The 20,430-nt window shown below is 39.1% G+C and overlaps 1 protein-coding gene across 1 annotated transcript in view; it reads left to right on the forward strand.

Annotated features, from left to right (window-relative positions):
- Positions 1-20,430, forward strand: part of Nek1 (NIMA related kinase 1) — a 554,120-nt gene that overhangs the window by 463,084 nt on the left and 70,606 nt on the right. The window contains exons 25-27 of the mRNA XM_041673744.1: positions 10,314-10,434; positions 11,666-11,754; positions 12,594-12,814. Of these exons, the coding sequence (XP_041529678.1) occupies positions 10,314-10,434; positions 11,666-11,754; positions 12,594-12,814 (431 nt within the window). The remainder of the gene's footprint in view (positions 1-10,313; positions 10,435-11,665; positions 11,755-12,593; positions 12,815-20,430) is intronic.

Consider the following 20,430-nt stretch of genomic DNA (forward strand, 5'->3'; position numbering starts at 1 on the left):
GTGGTAAGACCTAGGACCTCCCACCTCCGTCCATATCTAGGAAGGTGAACATCCAAACTGGCTGGGCTCCCACAAAGCCCTCACATTACGTAGGATCAAACCCCCGTGCCATTGTCCTTTGCGTCTCATCAGCCCTCATTGTTCGCCATGTTCAGAGAGTCCAGTTTTATCCCATGCTTTTTCAGTCACAGTCCAGCTGGTCTTGGTGAGCTCTCAATAGATCAGCTCCACTGTCTCAGTGGGTGGGTGCACCCCTCGTGGTCCCGACTTCTTTGCTCATGTTCTCCCTCCTTCTGCTCCTCATTGGGACTTTGGGAGCTCAGTCTAGTGCTCCAGTGTGGGTCTCTGTCTCTATCTCCATCCATCACCAGATGAAGGTTCTATGATAATATGCTAGATATTCGTCAGTATTGCTCAAGGATAGGGTCATTTCAGGTTCCCTATTCTCAACTGCCCAAGGAACTAACTGGGGACCTCAGCTTGGGCACCTGGGAGCCCCTCTAGGATCAGGTCTCTTGCCAACCCTAAAGTGGTTCCCTTAACTAAGAATTGTGGTTCCGTGCTCCCCTGTCCAACCTTCCTTTATCCCTATCCTCCTGCTTTCCCAAGGCCCGACCTCCTTCCCTTCTAACTTTTCTCTCCCCATCTCCCCTTACCCCCAACCCACCCCACCCCAAGATCCCAATTTTCTCCCCGGCAATTTTGTCTACTTCCCTTAGCCAAGAGGATAACTATATGTTTTACCTTGGGTTCCCCTTCTTACTTAGCTTCTTTAGATTCACGTATTGTAGACTCCGTGACCCTTATTTATGGCTAGAAACCAATTATGAGTGAGTACATCCCATGTTCATCTTTTTGGGTCTGGGATACCTCACTCAGGATAGTGTTTTCTATTTCCATCCATTTGTATGCAAAATTCGAGAAGTCATTGTTTTTTACCGCAGCGTAGTACTCTAGCGTGTATATATTCCATACTTTCTTCATCCATTCTTCCATTGAAGGGCATCTAGGTTGTTTCCAGGTTCTGGCTATTACAAATAATACTGCTATGAACATAGTTGAACAAATGCTTTTGTCATATGATAGGGCATCTCTTGGGTATATTCCCAAGAGTGGTATTGCTGGGTCTAGGGGTAGGTTGATCCCGAATTTCCTAAGAAACCGAAACACTGACTTCCATAGTGGTTGCACAAGATTGCATTCCCACCAGCAATGGATGAGGGTACCCCTTCCTCCACAACCTCTCCAGCAAAGGTTATCGTTGGTGTTTTTGACTTTAGCCATTTTCACAGGTGTAAGATAATATCTCAAAGTTGTTTTGATTTGCATTTCCCTGATTGCTAAGGAAGTTGAGCATGACCTTAAGTGTCTTTTGGCCATTTGAACTTCTTCTGTTGAGAATTCTCTGTTCAGATCAGTGCCCCATTTTTTAATTGGGTTAATTAGCATTTTAAAGTCTAGTTTCTTGAGTTCTCTATATATTTTGGAGATCAGACCTTTGTCTGTTGAGGGGTTGGTGAAGATCTTCTCCCAGTCAGTAGGTTGCCTTTGTGTCTTAGTGACAGTGTCCTTTGCTTTGCAGAAGCTTCTCAGTTTTAGTAGGTCCCATTTATTCAATGTTGCTCTTAATGTCTGTGCTTTTGGGGTTATACATAGGAAGCGGTCTCCTGTGCCCATCTGTTGTAGGGTATTTCCCACTTTCTCTTCTATCCTTTTCAGTGTGTTCGGGCTGATATTGAGGTCTTTAATCCATTTGGACTTGAGTTTTGTGCACGGTGAAAGATGTGGGTCTATTTTCATTCTTCTACAGGTTGACATCCAGTTGTGCCAGCACCATTTGTTGAAGATGCTTTCTTTCTTCCATTGTATACTTTTAGCTCCTTTATCAAAAATGAGGTGTTCATAGGTTTGTGGGTTAAAATCCGGGTCTTCTATACGATTCCATTGGTCGACTTCTCTGTTTTTATGCCAGTACCACACTGTTTTCATTACTGTAGCTCTGAAATAGAGTTTGAAGTCAGGGATGGTAATGCCTCCAGAAGATCCTTTATTGTATAGGATTGTTTTGGCTATCCTGGGTTTTTTGTTTTTCCATATAAAGTTGATTATTGTCCTCTCCAGATTTGTGAAGAATTTTGATGGGATCTTGATGGGGATTGCATTGAACCTATAAATTGCCTTAGGTAGAATTTTTAAAGAATAATATCTCTTATAGTACTTAAAGTAAATAACTATAGAAATGAACTCTACACCTATTTGAAATTTTGTAACATGGGAAGTGATGTTCAATGTAATTCATTTTTTTTACCTTCTACTTCTGTCTCTGTATGCTAGCTATATAGATAATAAAACAAACAAAAATATGCGAACAAGCAAAAGTTTACACTTGTAAGTGTGCACCAGGTTACCTGTCTAAAAAGACCGTTCTGGATGAAAGGAATGGCTCCAAATGTGGAGTGACTCCCTGGTTTAAACTGCTCTGAACACAGTCTGCTGAGCCCTACAACCTAGGAACCTCTGTTTTCCTTTCCCAGTAGCTACTGTCTGTGACTTGTATTTGTTGAGATTCTTTAGATGTTTTTCATACTGCAGAGATTATTGGTTACCTCAGAGATTTTCTGCAGCCTTTGTGCTTATCTTGAAAATAAGGCAGAGTATAAAGCTCTATGTCCCTGTTCAGAGCTTCGTGTAAGAATCTGTTCTCCCAGTAGGTTTTATCTCTTTCTGATAATGACTTGCATGTGCCGCATTGTTTACAACTTTAGATTCCTTGTGTGGTTTCCTTCCTGGTACCCAGTCTCACATCTCCAGTACCTGTCATCTCTGACTGCGTTCCTGGGTAAAATCCTCCTTGTCTCATTTACATGTGTTACTGTAATTCTGATCACTATGCTCTTGTGTTTTTCAAGTCTTAGAAATCTGTGGTAATGCCCACATGTGTGTCTGTGCACCATGTGCATGCTTTGTGCCACAGAAACCCGAAGATGTCAAATCCCCTAGAAAGGGGTACCATTGTGAACTGCCATGTGTGTGCTCTTCTGCTGAACTACCTCTCCATCCTATCAATTATTATTCCTCGTTATGTCTAGTTTTGAATAGTATGGTTGTGAAGTATCTTAGTGTACTTTTCTTCCTGTTTCCTCTCCTTGGACTTAGGAAATTCTTCAATATATAGACTTAAATCTTTTGTCAAATTTGGAAAACTTCACCAAACATTAGTTTTTATTTGACATAATTTCTTTATTGATTCTTTGGAAGTTTCAAGTCATGAAACTTAATTCCACTCACCTCCTAGTCCCCCCATATCTTCCCCTCACCCCTGCAGCACCCCCCAAAGAAAAAAATTTTTCAAAATCAAAATAAAACAAGCAAACATAAACAAAATCAAACAAAACAAAAAACCCTCTTCACTCCCCCATCATTCCCACCTCTCTAGCACCTCTTTATTCATTCTGGTGGCATTAGGATCTGCAGGTGTCACCCGGTTACCCTTTTGTCCAGTCAGCTTTCCTAGCCGATGTGCATTGCAAGAGTCATTGGTCTGATCCACTGGATTCTCACTGAAGCTCCTCTGGGATCCTGTAGATATCCCACAGGACCAGTCCTTTCATGAGTGCCGGCAGGTCCCAGATGGAGTAGATGTTAGGGTGGGTCAGTCTACTAGGGCCTCTCCCGTCAGGTGAGGGGGCAGAGCCAGCTCCCCTATGCCCAGGCCATCAGGCCCAGTTCTTCCTCGTGGGTGGGGCTAACTCTCTTTCTTAAGTGTCCAAACATTTTTTAAATATTCTTTCTCCTTTCCAGTTTCAGGCTAATAAAGAGACCCTGTTTCGCAACAACACACCAAATTGGATAGCAGTACGTGAAGAAGCAGTAGCCAAGGCTGTCCTTGGGTTTCACATGCAGTGCACACACGCACACTAACATGCACATGCAGAAGGGTTAGGGATATATAGAACAGAAGAAGAATATGGTTTAGCTCAAAAGGATGAGCAGAATATTTCTGAAAGAAAGATGAAAAATTGAGGACTATATTTTATCCATGTTTATCCTAGGAGAGGCATTGTGAGCTTGAGGAAATTAGTGTCATAACTATACCAAAGGAATAAAATCCATTTTAAAGGTAAATGGAAGGCAAGGAAGTACAAAAAGTATATCTGTTTTATAGGAAGTGAAATGGAACGGGTGGATGGTGTTACTAGATAGGGATGTAAAGACATTGTAACCTAAAGAGATTTGAAATTAAATTTTAGTTTTGTTTTGTTTCTCGAGACAGGGTTTCTCTGTATAACAGCCCTATATGTCCTGGAACTAGCTCTTTTAGACCAGGCTAGGCTGGCCTCGAACTCACAGAAATCCACCTGCCTCTGCCTCCCGAGTACTGGGATTAAAGGCTATGTCATCATCACCTGCCTTGAAATTAATTTTCACCAATTATGAGGAAAAAATCTATCATGTCACTCACTCTGCTGTCTTCAAGCTGTTGATTTCCATTACAGCTAGAATACAGCCCACAGCCCTTCATGATCCGGGGACTCGGCTCACCCTCTTAGTTCTTCATGGCACTCTGTCCGTTTCCTTTGCCCTCACTGTGAATGGCTCACCTCTTCGATGTGCCGCACTCTTTGTCTCCACAACTCCCCAGGATTTTTAGATGATACTTACTCCCCACTGTCTGATTCTGAGAGCTCTCTTCATAACATACTTTTAAAGACATGTTTGTTTTTTATTCTAATTCTTCTCCTGTCCTTGCTTACCTTACTTTTTCCTATCAGTGAACAAAACTACTCAGTCACAGAAGACCTTCATATTGGTAAATTCAACAGCCTGATTTTATAGTTCTCTGTATAATCAGATACATATGTCTTTTTCTTCCCTTAATGAATAATAAACCTCATTCATTTAAGTTTTTATTTAGAATTTAAAGTAATGAGTTTTTTTTTGTGAGAGTTTCATAATCTATTTTCATTGATAATCAGATGTTTTTTTTTTCCCTTAAGTATGTTGTTTCCTTTTAACATATAAGCTTTTTAGCTAAGCTTGTCTGACATGTACCACATGTTCTGGGCTTTCTGTGTGTGTGTCACTCAAATTTTATACAGGAAAATAGTTAATAAATAAATAAACGGACACACAACTCCTGTTGTGAAACGTCTGAGGTGGGAGACTATACTATAGCCGACTTGGCTTCTGGAGCAGAGGTTCTCAACCTGTGGTTCTCAACCTGTGGTTCTGGAGCAGAAGTTCTCAACCTGTGGTTCTGGAGCAGAGGTTCTCAACCTGTGGTTCGAGGCCCCTTTGTGGCCTTGAGAAAACACAGATACTTACATTATGATTCAAAATTACATTTATGAATTAGCAACAAAAATAATTTTATGATTTGGGGTCACCACACCATGAGGTACTGTATGAAAAGGCTCCACGCAGCATTAGGAAGGTTGAGAAGCACTGCTCTGGATTAATAATAGACCACTGCCACTGTGTAAGGTCAGTAGCGGGCCAGGGTGAGAAATACATAAGCTTCCTGGAAAGGGTTATATAGACCTGTCTGGCATGGAACCCATTGAGTTCCTGCTTCAGAACTTCTAAGTCCTAGGGTTCCAGGTGTATATATCACCATGCTCAGCTTCTCTTATTTCTTAAGAAACTGGGAAGACTGATCACAAATAAACCAAAAACACAAGAACTGGGTGATCAGTTCTGCTTCTTCTTTAGGCCTAGAACAGTACTTTCCTAAAACATGAAGGGCAATCCTTCCTGTTACCAGGTACTTGCTGACATTAGCTTGTTTATCTTTCTGAGTACATTCAGATATATGTGCTTATACATGTTTGTGTGTATATATAGATTAAATAAAGATATATTTATTTAATGTATACACATGTATGTATATACACATATATGCACATATATCCATATATGTGTGAATGGGCGTGTTCATATATAATTCTCCCTTTATATTGCCTTATTGGTTATATGCAGTTTTATTTGCATTGTTCTAGATTTTATTTTTAAGTGTATTTTATGGACCTTATACTACTACTACATTAAAATTCTCTTTATGTTTGTATATCTCATTGTGTTATATCTAAATTCCTAGAATTTCATTATGAGAAATTTCAAACATGTAGAAGAATTTAATAATTTTGCAGTAGGTGTTATAATCATCCATTTACCTTCTACCATTAGTGCTGTCCATTGTATCTATCCTGTACTCATCAGTCTTATTTCTGACATAACTCAGAGTCAACCGCAGACATTGGTATACTTTCCTGTGCTTCACAGCATAGAGTCACCATCAGAATTCAGTATTTATTTAGTTTTTCTCCTTTTATGTTATTTTAAGGATAATGATTTGTACATTTGCTGAGTTCCAGCAAATACGTGGACGTATTTAACATTAATTACTAATAATAGATAGCGCATTACCATCACCCCAAGAAGTGTCACAGCCCTTCCTCAATCAGACTTTGACTTTTGTCTCCCAGAGACTCTTTGTCTGAAATTTCCCCACCTTATATTAGTTATTCTGTTTCTAGAATGCCATGAAGCCAGCCATATGAGTTTTGTGTTCTCTTGTTTCTGGCTTCTTTGACATATGCTTTTTGAGAGGCATCTGTATTGTGAGCTTTAATTTTTTCTTTTAAAGATTTTTTCATTTTGATTTGGTTTTGGTTTTTGGTTTTTGAGTCAGGGTTTCTCTGTAGCTTTGGGGCTTGTTCTGGACCTAGCTCTTATAGACTAGGCTGGCCTTGAACTTACAGAGATCCACCTGTGCCTGCCTACTGAGTGCTGGGATTAAAGGTGTGCGCCAACCAACTCTTTTAAAGAATGTTTTATTGGTATAGTCATTTTTATATTCTTTTGCTCAATGTTAGATTGAGATATCTATCCCTTTCCCGCACTCAAACTGTTTATACATTTACATTTAGTGTGGGTTTGCTTTTTCAGTCCACTCCTAACACCTAATACTTTTATACTATTTGCATTCTACAAAATTTAACTGTACCACCTTGCTTTATCTGTGATTTTTTTCTCTATTTCCTCTTGCTTTCTTAGAGTTCATTACTCTGATAACTCACTATTTGATTTAGAGTCAACAGTATATACTTTTATGAACTCTATTTTCAAATGTCTTCAGTGCTTAACCTATATATAGCAAGCAGCATTATAACAGTCTTGCACTTTCTTCCTTCCTACCTTTGTGCTAGGATTGGGATGGGTGAGGTAATTGCTTTGCTTATATTTTTGCTATAAAATTCATAATCTACTTATTAGTTCTTAGGGACACGTAAGCAGTAAGTGAAGTGGTCCTATGTGTCTGCTTTGTGTTTATATTTTTAGTGCTCTCTACCGTCTGGCTCTGTTTCCTCTGCGTGTTGGCTTCCCTTTAAGACTTGCTATGCTTTAATATCACTAATGATTGGTTCCTTCAACTTGTATATGTCTGTAAAAGTTTACTGTGCCTGCCTTCACAAATATTTGTTAAGAGCTATGGAATTAGCTGATACTTTTTTCTTTCTATTCTACTTTAACAATATTTCTTCACTGCTCGCAGCGGGAAGTCGTCTGTGACTGTCAGTCTCAGCGGTTCCTCTGGATGCAGGATGTCATTGTCCTCTGGCTGCTGCTCTGGCTTTTTCTCAAAGCCCTGGTTTCAGTGAGCTTGGTGGTGACACTCCTTGTTCTCACATCCTTTTGCTAGTGTTCTTGGACTTGTGAGTCATAACTGTCACTTGTATTGGAAAATTCTTTGCCAGTATTTTTTCCTGTATTCTTTTGGACTTTTCTCCTACAAGTCCAGCACCAATCTTTTTTCCCCTCCTCCTTTTGGTAGAGGAGGTTCTAGTCCAGAGTCTCTTCATGCTGGGCAAGTACTCTGCAACTGAGCTGCACACCAGCCCAGCTTCCCTTATTTTGTCCCTCCCATGGTCAGTCTTCTTTAGTTGAACCCAAGGGAGCCCAGCTATAATAATCACTACAAATGTCCTTCCCCAGTGAGTAATCTCATCATCTCTGTCATTTGGACATTGCCTTTGGTTGGTAGACCAGATTTTACTTGATTATTTTTGCTTAGGGACAAAACACTGAATTATAATTTGTGGAAGTTTATGTAGTTTTTATATTTCTATAACTACTCTTGACCTTTGTTCTGGGATACAGTTTGGTTAGTTATGAGTATCTTGATCCTTTTAGGCCTTCTTCTTAAGTTCTGTGAAGTGGAATCAAGCAGTGTTTAGTTTATGGCTAATCTTCCCCTTTTACTGAGTCCACAACCTTTCTGAACAATCTGCCTAATGGCTTGTGAACTACAGGCTGGTGGAGATAGGAACTGGTTCTGGTCTTTGTAAACTCCAGGTCTTCCTCCTTCACTTCTGTTGGGTGCTCTCCTCTCGAGAGATAAAAGATAAAATTAACCAGCAGGATGAGTGTGCATATAGTAGAGAGTTTATAGCCTAGTTTTGAGGTTGGCAAGCTTCACTTTTCCTACAGAGTTGTGGAGTAAATATTTTAGGCTTTATGGAAACCAGGTCACAAATTGACTTTAGAGGATAGAATGTTAGTTTTGATAGAGCTGAAGATCACTAGGGAATTGTTAAATAGTGAACCTACCCCTTTAAGAAGCTGATCTCTCTAAGAAGTCCATCCCACAGCCTGGAAAAACCAGGCCTTGCTCCCCTCAGCTCTTTCTCTGGGACATAGAGTTAAGAAGCTATCTGTGCTGTGGGTCTACCGCCCCTGATTTATAGTGCTACACTGTAGCTGGCTCCTTTGTGCTCCCTGTCAGTGGGCTGTGTTGAACAAAATCATGTGATATGGAGCTTCCTACCAGCCCCTGGAAGGATATAAAGGTCATATATTTTCCTGTGTTTGTAGAATTTCTCTAAAGTTGATCCCCTCCCATTATCCTGTCCATGACAGCTGTCTCTCTGGTTCTTTAATCTGTGCCTCTTACTAAAACTCCTTTGTGGGTTCTAAGGGAAAGCTCTCCTCCATCAGGCCTTCTCCTTCCTATTGTCTGTTAGAGGGCGCTGTCCTGCCTCAGAGTGACTGCGTCTCTGTTATCTTAAGGCCGATAAAACTCTCCCAAAGGAAAACTTGTGTCAGCTTCTTTCTAGAAACAACCAACCCATTGCCACCTCCTTTTCTCCCTCTATTTAACAAGAACAGAATTACACATTAAAAGACAAAAGAAAAAGGTTCTTCTATCTTAGTACATACCTTGTATGGATGACCCAAACATTCATGTGAGCAACAGATCAAAATTAGTATTTGCATGTCTCTTGTCTTTCACAATAGGGCAAAACATTAGAAATTTGTAAATAGATAAGAAAAGCATATCTGAAGTCCATGAAAAAATGTGCATGGTGTTGAATTAAGTAAGAAAGTATATGATCTCAGACAGGAAAAATAGAAGTTTCAGTGGGACTGAAGAGAGGACTCAGCAGCAAAGCACTTGCTGCACAGTTATGCAGAGCGGAATGTGAATCCCAGCACCCCATGTCTGCCATTCTGCAAGCACTCATAACTTCAGCTCGAAGGGATCTCGCTCTTTTCTAGCCTCAACATATATTTACACATACCTTGCATATGTCCATACATTCATGCAGACATATACATAAACATATAAATGGACAAATAGACTCTCTTTAAAGATGGCCAGAAAAATAGTTTCCTAGCTATTAATTATTTGAGGGTATAAGAAAATTGATTTAGCATACTTCTCAAGGCCATTGTAAAAGTCCAGGTAATCATATTGGTTTTCTTTTGTGTTTGTTGGAAGATTTCCAAGATTAAAGTTTCTTTACTAAATATTAATAATACAGTCTATTTTCTCATACTTGTAACAACAGGTATCTTTAGTCTTTAGTTTTGATTCCTTTATGCTGATTTACATATTGCTGTAGTTTTAATAAGGCTTATATCTTTTTTTTTTTTTTTTGAGACTGGGTGTCTCCGTAGCTTTGGAGCCTGTCCTGGAACTAGCTCTTGTAGACCAGGCTGGCCTCGAACTCATAGAGATCCGCCTGCCTCTGCCTCCCCAGTGCTGGGATTAAAGGCGTGCACCACCACCGCCCGGCATATACCTTACATAATAATGAATATTGTGCACAGTACTCAAGTATTTTTGTTATACCAAAAAAATGAAAGGCCTCGTCTTTCATTTTAGGAATGACTGTGCTACAGAACTAGCCCAGAAAGCTTTAAACAGTTGATTTTCTTTAGTTAAACTAAGTGAAATAATAACTTACAGAAAGTTAGTCAGCCCATTCTCAGCAAACTTTACTCTGACATCTCCTTATCTTGCTCTGCAGAACCTGATGATTTGGAGACAGAAGTTCTCCAAGAGCCAAGTAGCACAGACACAGATGGAAGTTTGCCACGTGCTGTTAATGATGTGTGGATTAGTGAGGAAGAAGAAGCTAAGGAAACAGAGTATGTTGTCTTTTTCTTTACTTTTCAAAGGCAGGTTCCTTTGGTAAGCTCTTTAATAAGTAATGCTGTATTAACTAATGTTGTAGTTTAATAACTTCATATTGTAGTACCCCCTATAAAGTAATTTGATTTCTTAATAGATATTAGCATGGGACAGAAATAAAAAACTATATGAAGATAAGCAGTAAATGTCTTGCCAGCCTTTATTCCCATTCAACCAATTTCTGATTTTTCTCTGCAGATAATTTTTATTATATATAAACAAAATACATAGTCTTTTCAAATACAGTTGCTAATATATACAATGCTTATTAAAACCTTTTCAGCTTTTTAAAATGTGTTTGTGTGTCTTTGAAAGTGTATGCTCACATGTGTGTGCACAGATAAAATATGGAGGCAGGAAGCCACACTGAATCCCTTGGAGCTGGACCTGTAGTATTTATGAGCTGATCCGTGTGTGTGCTGGGATCCAAACGCTGGTCCTTATGAAAGAACAGTCAGTGCTCCCTCTTAACCACTGAGCAAACTCCATGCTCACTTTGTTTATAAAGTCGGTAGTCAGCAGTTAAAAAGGGCTTACTGCTCTTGCGGACCTGGGATTGGCTCCCAGCACATACATGCCAACTCATAGACCCTGTAACTCCAGTTTCAGGGTATCTGATTCCTCTTCCCTCCTTCAAGGATTCCTGTGCACATGTGATATACACACACATACACATACATATAGAACAAATACTTTTTTAAAAAGTTTGTCGTCTGGGAAATTTTCTCACATTAATTGAAAGTTCTCTATTTTATATTCTATTATATGGATATAAGAAAACTCAATAACCTACTAGTTGATGAATATTCATGCTATGTATTGTGATGCTGCAATGAGTAATGTTTTACATAAAATATTTTTGCAAAATCAGGTGGTTTTTTTGAAGCAGATATGAATTTAGATGAATTGCATTTGTAATTTAGTCATTCTTTAGAGTTTTGACCAATGTAAACTTTCAGAATGAATGAATATTAACTAATAATTAGTGATTGGTAAGAGTTTCACTTTGCTCAAAGTAGAAAACACTGTACTTAAAGAGGAAGTATTATATTAAGATTAGAAAATCATTTGGACAAGGGAGTTCAGGATGCTAGTAGATGTGGATTTCATTTTCTTTATATAAAAGGGCTTTTATTTCTAATAAAACTGCATGGTATTTATTTTGTTTGGTTTGTCTGTCTGTGGCAGGTTGGAAGATAAGGTTGCTGAGCAGCAGAGTGAGGTTTGTGAAGGCAGCATTCCAGGGAATGTGGAGCAGTCTCGTGAGGATCATATAGGTAAGTGACACTGCTGGAGTCTAACTCTTTCTGGACAGGCTTCTTAATACCAGCCTGTCTCATTTGGGCACCATTATAAGTCGTCATAATTCTATTTTAAAATAGGCCTAGAAACTAGGAACCTGTACTAGCTGGCCCGGGATTGTGGTAATATAAGCAGTTAACTTTTTGGTAAGTTGTATTGTTGAAAATGAAAAGAATTTGCTGCTAAAACAAAGCAATATACCAAAGACACTGAGTAAACTGGTATCTTTTTAAAATACTGTTGGTCAAAATATAACACAATATAAACAATTTTTATCCTCTATGAAAACGAACAGAAAAATTGATTTTCTAAACTGTATTTTTACATTTCTTTAGATTTCTTTATTTTAAAACTTCCAATATAATAAAGATATATATGAAATTAAAATGTTATATCTCCTTAATGGTTATTTATAAGATAGTATACAATATACTTATATGTATACTTTGATTTTGTTTACCTGGTATGAGTTTTTTTAATTCATTTTTATTTAAAAATATTTTATATGGCTGAGTGTTTTGTCTGCATATAAGTAGTATTTGTTCCACATTTGGTCATGGTACCCACAGAAGCCAGAAGAGTGTAGCATGTCAGATTCGCTGGAACTGGAGTTAAAGATGGTTGCGAGCTGCTATGGGGGTCCTAGGAGCCACACCCAGGTCTCCTGCAAGAACAGCAAGTGTTTTAGCACCAAGCCATCTCTGCAGATCTTAGGATGGGATGCGTGTTAAATATTATATGATACTTGCTGATATTTTTAGAATTTTAAGTGCTATTCTATAAATTTATGATATAATCTCTTTTTATTCCACAGAGCCTGCAGTAGATGATTCTCAGCAGTCCAGATGTGACGTAGAGAAGTCAGTACCGCCAGAACCATTCTTCCAGAAAGTGGCTCAGTCTGAGCACTTGAGCGTAGTTCAGTCAGAACCAGTTTCACTCCGATCTCGCTCTGATTCACCACCAAAAGCTAAAACCAAGAACTCCTTACTGATCAGGCTTTCAACTGGTCTATTTGATGCAAACAACCCAAAGGTAAGTGTGGTCTCATTTGGATGATGCTGTCTCTCCACTGATAGCATTGCCTAATGGCCAGTGCTGGCTTTTAATTGATTCAAAACCCAAACAAGTACAAACAAATGCAACAGAATGTCCCGACTTTACTGGATATTGGCTAAGGCTCTTTTTAGTGGTACTAACAAATAGCTTTGGAGCTCTGGTTCTCTCTCAATAAATATCCTACTTGGGGAATAAGACAGAGTTTATAGCAGGCACTCCGAGTTGCTCGTCTGAGGAATTGTTTTCTCAGCTACCATTCAATGTTACCACACATCAGGTCCCACAGCAAATGCCAATACCTACAGCTAAAGGATGTGGCTGTTTCAGCAACCTTGATGTTCCTGTAATTCTGTTGAGACAGGCCAGAGGAGAGGTGTAAGTCCTTTCCTGATAGTTCCTTGGACTCCTGCACACCATTCTGGCTCTTGTGGTTTTCACTCTTTTATGGGCAGCTTCATTCTACAAGTAGGACTGTGTGGTGCAGAGTGGATACAGCTTCTATCTGGATTCTCTTAGCTCCTCCGCCTGCTTCCCTGCAGAGCTCTCCTCTGGATTTGTAAATTCATTTGCCTACTTTACTTATATGTAATTTTACATATGTATACCTACCAAAATATGTCATGTATATTGTTTGTGTAGCTCTTTTTATTGTGTATATTGCAATATTATAGATGTTGTTTTGATTGTTTTGATATTATTAAAAATAAGTATAACTTAAAGTCTCTTTTTCCATTAATTGTTAGCATGTATATATATATATATATATATATATATATATATATATATATACCTTAACATAGCCTGCCCAGTCTTGTCTGCTACTTGTATGTATGTTTCAGGGCTAACCTCATGGTATTGAATCACCAGTTGATGTGCTGCTCCCTGGTGAAGACTGCTTGTCTCACTCTCAGTATTCCTTAGTTGCCTGTAGTTTTTTGTGTAAGACTGAGGCCTAATAGGCCTTTCCTTCTGCTTTGGCATCTCTGTTATTGTTGTTCTTATTCATCTCATGCTTTAGCAGTCTTACTGCTAAGACATGGGTGTAGCTCCTGACATTATTACTAAGAGATGCTATCTTATAGCAAACTCCCTGATCCTCTGGCTCGTACACCTTCCTGCTCCTTCTTCTGCAATGTTCTCTGAGCATTAGCTGAAGGTTGTTTGGTAGGTGTATCCATTGGGGCAGGACTCCATAACTCTGCACTTTTGCTTGTTGTTTTCTGTGTTGGTCTCATTCTATTGCAAAGAGAAGCTTTCTTGGTAAAAAGTAAGGACTGCACTTACACTCTTAGAGTATAAAGATAAACATTTAGAATATACTTAAGGATTATCCTGGTTTAGTAAAGTGGAGGATGTAGGTTCTTCTCCAAGATCCATGACTTCCCTAGCCATGGTTAATTGGCTAGGTTTCCAGTGCCAGGTGTGATTTTTCCTCTTGTTGAGTGGGTCTTAAGTCTGATTAGCGAGTTGCTGGTTATCGTCAAGGTGGTGCCACTACTGCACCCTTAAAGTTACCGTGCCGTGCTGGTCATTGTTGTGGTTCATAGGCATCATAGCTGGGTATAACTGTTGGGTTTTCCCCTATTTTTGGAAGCTTGCATGAAACGTTCTGGTTCTATGAAAGCTAGTCATCAGAGCAGTTCTTCAGGTCAGTTCCAGCTGAGAGGCATCTGGGCCGCGCTTTAGCAATAGGCACACTCCACTTTGGGACTGGGAGGACGGTCAAGGGCTATAATGTCAGTTCCAGCTGAGAGGCATCTGGGCCGTGCTTTAGCAATAGGCACACTCCACCTTGGGACTGGGAGGACAGTCAAGGGCTATAATGTCAGTTCCAGCTGAGAGGCATCTGGGCCGTGCTTTAGCAATAGGCACACTCCACCTTGGGACTGGGAGGACAGTCAAGGGCTATAATGTCAGTTCCAGCTGAGAGGCATCTGGGCCGTGCTTTAGCAATAGGCACACTCCACCTTGGGACTGGGAGGACAGTCAAGAGCTAAAATGTTTTAGTAGTCAGTCTCTTGGAGAATCCTGACCTGGTGTTGGGAATTCTGTTAGATTACTTGTAACACATTCTTAGCAGTACATTTCTGTCATTGGACCTCTGTCTCTATTAATCCTATAATTATTTTCATAAAATAAATTTCTACAAGTAAAATCCAAAATTTATAATGGCTGAATTATTTCTATTTAAGAAATAGTTTTGTGGCTAGAGAAATTGCTCAGTTAGTAAAGTGTAAGCTTCAACACCTGAGTTTGAATGTCCAGCACCCACGTAGAGCCGGGCAGGGTAATACCCAGCTGAAATCGTAGTGCAGGAAGATCGCTGGCGTTGCTGTTGAGCCAACCTAATCAAATTGGTGAGCTCCATGTTTGGTGAGATCATGACTCAAAAAATAAGGTAGAGAGAAATGTAGGCCTCCTGTTTACACACACGTGCACATGCAAATGAACACATACACACACACAGAATAGGTTTTGTGCTATTAAAATTCATCAAAAATGAATGAAGTATATCCATTTCTCCATGTGCTAAAAAGCACCTTATAATTTACTTAAAAGTATCTCTTTAACGAAAAATTGTTTGCTTAAATTCATATTTTTATATCTGAAATTGACTGTTTTGTCTATTTAATTAAATTGCCAGAATTCTTTAATCTTTAACTGTGTTTCAAAATAACATCATTTCGTTTTTCAATCTAGTTGAGTGTCCTTTTTTTTTTTTTTTGGTTTTTCGAGACAGGGTTTCTCTGTGGCTTTTGGAGCCTGTCCTGGAACTAGCTCTGTAGACCAGGCTGGTCTCGAACTCACAGCTGGTAAAGTATTTAATTATGTTTCTCTTAAACTTAGAAATGTTAAATTCTGTTGCTTACTCTAAATAGCAGACATTAGAAGATGTAAACTACCAGAACAGTTTTATAGTCTTCAGCATTAAACCCAAAGGCATTATCAGACATAAGCGCTATCATTATTACTTATGTACTTTCTTTCTATGTGTTATTGTGCACGTGTGTCTGTAGGCACCAGTAGTCAAACTCAGGCTTTGTTCCTTAGACATTGTGCACTTTGGTTTTTGAGATAGCGCCTCTCATTGGCCTGGAGCTTCCCAGTTAGGCTAGGCTGGCTCACCACCACGCCCAGGAATCCCTGTCTCTGCCTCTCAGCACTGGGATTACAAGCACACATCACATGGTAAGCGTTTTACATGGGTGCTGGAATCAAACTCAAGTCCTCATGTTTGCTTGGCAAGCACTTTAATCGGAACCATTCGCCAGCAGCCCATGTGCTATCTGTGTAGCTGTCATTAGCCCGAGCTTTTGAATTTATTGCTATTTACTAGGCTAATATTCACATTGTGTGATGCTTTTGAATATTGGTGTCCTCTTAAACTTTAATTGAGCTTAAAAACTTCTATTTGAAGTGCTTACTCTGGAAGATTTTAGCCACAATGCAGATATCATGTATCATGTAGATTTCTGTGAGAGAAGAGGCAAGAAGGAAAACAGAAGAAACCTAGCAATCCATGGCCGTTTCAGACTAGAACAAAAGTTTTCACATCCATTCTGAGATCAGGAAAGCCGTCACTGGGCCAGTGTAGTAAACAGTAAGATTGATAATGGTAGTCAAAACTTCATAACTGAACCATTAAAGTAAAAATTATAAGTAATCCATTAAACTAAAATAGTGTGACCTAACTTCTTACAACGATTTTCACTGCTCAATCAAGTCTTTTTGTATTAAGTTAAATTACTTGTGTCCTGTTTCTAACAAAGTCTTCTCTCACCCACTTGCCTTCTCAGGGGCTTTGCTCCATTGCTTTTCTGCTCCGGCTCATCTTTTCTATAGTGGATCATTTCTTCAGTGTCCTAAGAAATCTCATCGTAAAATGCAAGCCTGGCTTGACCACATGTCTTGTTTACTCACCCACCATCTGTTTCTCTGCTATTCATGTCTACACATCTTAAATATGCTGTAGTCTCTACACATGCATTCACTCCCAAGTACATTCTGCACGGCTTTCGACTATCCTGCTCTTGTCGAGGTCGGCAGTTGGTAGTACACTGCCATTCCTGAACCCGTTCTCTCCTTTCTTGATGCTGCTACTTTTCAGCAGCATTGTGTTTTTTTTTCAATCTCTGGTAACATTTATTTATCATTTGGGACAGACACGCTCCTTTTCTGTCTTCTTAAGGTGGAATCTTGGGTGGCTAATCTTTCTTCTTTTCCCATATGAGCATATAGAGTTGAACTTCTCTCTGACTATGGTGGTTGCTGTTCTCCAGAAACTACTTCCTCTGCTCACTGTCATTCAGGCCTTGAGACAAGTGTCTTGTTGGCTACTATAGTAGGCCAAGCTGGCTGGCCCAGAAGCTCCCAGGAAGTCTCCTATTCCCTCCCACAGGGGCTGTAAATAGTACAACCATATTGGCCTAACCTGGGTTCTGGAAATCCAAACTAAGATTTTTTTACACTTGAACAGCAAGCACTGGACCAACTGAGCCATCTACCCTGCCAAAGTCTTACTTTGTAACCAGTATGAAATCTCTTTAACATAAGCATCCATATGATGTCATCAATGTGACTGGATTTGCACCTGTGATTCTACTTGACTACTTGTTTTGTTCAAAACAGAAACAAAATAGCAAAGCTTTTATTATTTTTCCTTTATTTGGGATTCAGTGTTTTTAGGATTTCATCTACTCTTTCTACTAGTAGCTTCCTCATATACTTCTTTTAAAAAATTAAATGATCATTCTGCTTTCAAAATAAATCTTTAGCTTCTCATAAATTCTCTTCCAGTAATATTGTACAACCCTGTGTGTAATTGAGAACCTCACAGTGTTACTGCTGCTTCCATCTTTCTGCCTACCTCTGTGTACTTGTTTTCTTCCACTTTGAGAATCAACATTAACTTTGAGAATCAACATTTCTTGTCTAGGCTGTTGATAGCTTTTTTCTTTTTTCCATACTCAGTTTTAAAGAATATATCTACTAGATATAGGGTTATGGTCTTCAAGGTTACACTTGTTTTTGACAAGTTTGTCAGGGAGTAACCCTCATTCCCTTGTATTTAGTGTTCCTTTTAGTATTCAACTACTTTAGAGTACAGGTGTATGGATATCCTTCTTGGAAACTGCTTATTCATTTCCTGACTTCTCTGACCCAAATAATCACACAGAAACTATATTAATTACAGCACTGTTTGTCCAATAGCTTAGGCATATTCCTAGCTAGCTCTTACATCTTAAATTACCTTTTTCTATTAATTTGTGTATTTCCACAAGGCTGTGGCTTACTGATAAAGTTTCAGCATCTCTCTCCTTCGGCAACTACATGCCTTTGTCTTCTTTCCTCCTCTATTTCTACTTGGAATTCCCACCTTGCGTATTCTGCCTTGCCATAGGCCAAAGTAGCTTCTTTATTAGCCAATGATAATAAAGTATATTCATAGCATACAGAGGGGAATCCCCCATCAGAGTCTTTTGATAGTATAATTGTCATCAAGTCTTTAAACCTTTAGCTATTAGTTTCGTGCCTTTTCTACTGTCTTCCTGAGTCCAATTACATACATATTAGACTACTTGATACAATGTCATAAGTTACTAAACCTTCGTTCATTTTGGTTTTCCATGGAGTAGATTTTGTCATGTGTTCAAATTTGCCTGTCTTCCTTTCTATAGTAATAAGCTATTCTCATTCAATAAAAAAAGTCATTTAAGTATTGCTTTAGCATACAAGTTTCTGGTTTTATCTACTGGTTTTCCTACTAGTTTAGGGTCTTTTCATCTTGCTCCTCATATGTTCTGTAATTGTTTAAAGCTGGACATCATAAATATCACATGGCGAGTATCTGGGGTCTGTTGTCATACTTTTAACATGTGTTTGGCTTTTTCAGATAGTCCATTTACCTCTCAGTCCATTTTATATTTTCAAGCTTTTTCAGCTTTACTGGAGCAGATATAAAATTATTTACCATAGAGCTAGTTCAACTTGTTACCTCTGACCTTCTGCGGCCTCCACAGCATGCCCAGATTCTCATTGAAGACACTCCTCACATCTGGTCAAAGTTCAGTCGTCTCCTCTACCTGCATGAGCCTTGAGAATTCTTCAGCCTTCTTAACCAGTCTTCCTCACTCCATTTCCATCTGTAATCTCTTGCCCCAATTCAAACCAGAGCCGTTTTTAATGTTAGGTATCATATCAAGTGGAGAGTTTCACTCTACATGTACATGTAAGACCTTGCAGGGTTTTGTATCCTTTTTGCCTAGTGGAACTCAATCTTCATTTTGTTAGTCTAGGAAGTTCACACAGACTTCAGGTATGTCCTTTTCAGACAGAAGACCAGTTTAATGGCTGGATACACCTCATTTGTTTCTGTCACCCCAGAATCACTATCTTAGTTGCATGTTGTTTAGTATCTACGTTGTTTTATCTGTTTTATCCAGTTTTCTAGTTGTTTTGTGGGAGGCTAAGTCTAGCCCTTGATAGTCTTTCACAGCAAGAACAGGAGTCCTCAGTAGATAAATGTTAGTTTGTCAAGGCCATATCTTGAGCCTTTCTGCTGGCACTGCCCCACAAATACTCTCTGACCTTAATTAAAGTGGGGACACATTTTATGAATCAAATCTTTCTGCTGTCACTTGCGTCTTTAGTCCACCCACTAGCCATGTCATCCAGTTGTTTTAACTCATCTTCCTCATTCTCTTTCTTTGCCCCAATTCAAACCTGAAGCATTTTTAATGTTAGCTATTATATCACACCAGTACTATGCTTAAGACCTGAGATTTTCTGCTGCTGTAAAATTGCATTCCTTCTTCACCATGGTCTGTAACGTTTGACAAGACATTAACCACCTCTCTGACTCACCTCCCAGTTGCTCTCATCCTCTTTCCCCTTGGTAGTCAAACCCTTCCTATGTTAGAGACTTTGCCTTGACCCAGATTGAGCTTCTCTTTGTTCTTTTCAATTCTAACGCATTTTTCCAGTGTTTCTCTGTAGCTTTGGAGCCTGTCCTGGAACCAGCTCTTGTAGACCAGGCTGTCCTCGAACTCATAGAGATCTGCCTGCCTTTGCCTCCCGAGTGCTGGGATTAAAGGCATGTACCACCAAAGCCCAATGAATTCTAACTCATTTTTTTACTTTCAGGTATCATTTCTCAAATGTTATCTTCACAAGCCTTGAGCACAGTAATTTCCATCCAAAGATACCTTTTTATTTATTTTATAATTCATAGAATTCATCTTATTTTTGTTTATCTTCCGCTAGAATATTATCTCCTTCAGGCTAAGAACCTTACTTACAAATTTTACACACACCAACACACACATATTCATAGTTATAGCCCATGCCTTAGAATATAATGAATGATAGATAAATATTTGGTAACTAAATGGATGAATAGCAGACATTTGGCCCTCCCTGCCATAGCAGACTGAAACTATGCGTCAAGATAAATAATCCCTCCCTTTAAAAAATGTACATATGAGCCAATGAAATGATTCAATGAGTATATGTAATTACCTCCAAGCCAGACAACCCAAGTTCAGTACCCAGGACCCACATGGTTAAAAAAATAAAAAAACCAACAACTCCTG

Source organism: Microtus oregoni, unplaced genomic scaffold (assembly GCF_018167655.1).
Source record: "Microtus oregoni isolate MIOR12 unplaced genomic scaffold, Mior012 000024F_ref0000369, whole genome shotgun sequence".
NCBI lineage: Eukaryota > Metazoa > Chordata > Mammalia > Rodentia > Cricetidae > Microtus > Microtus oregoni.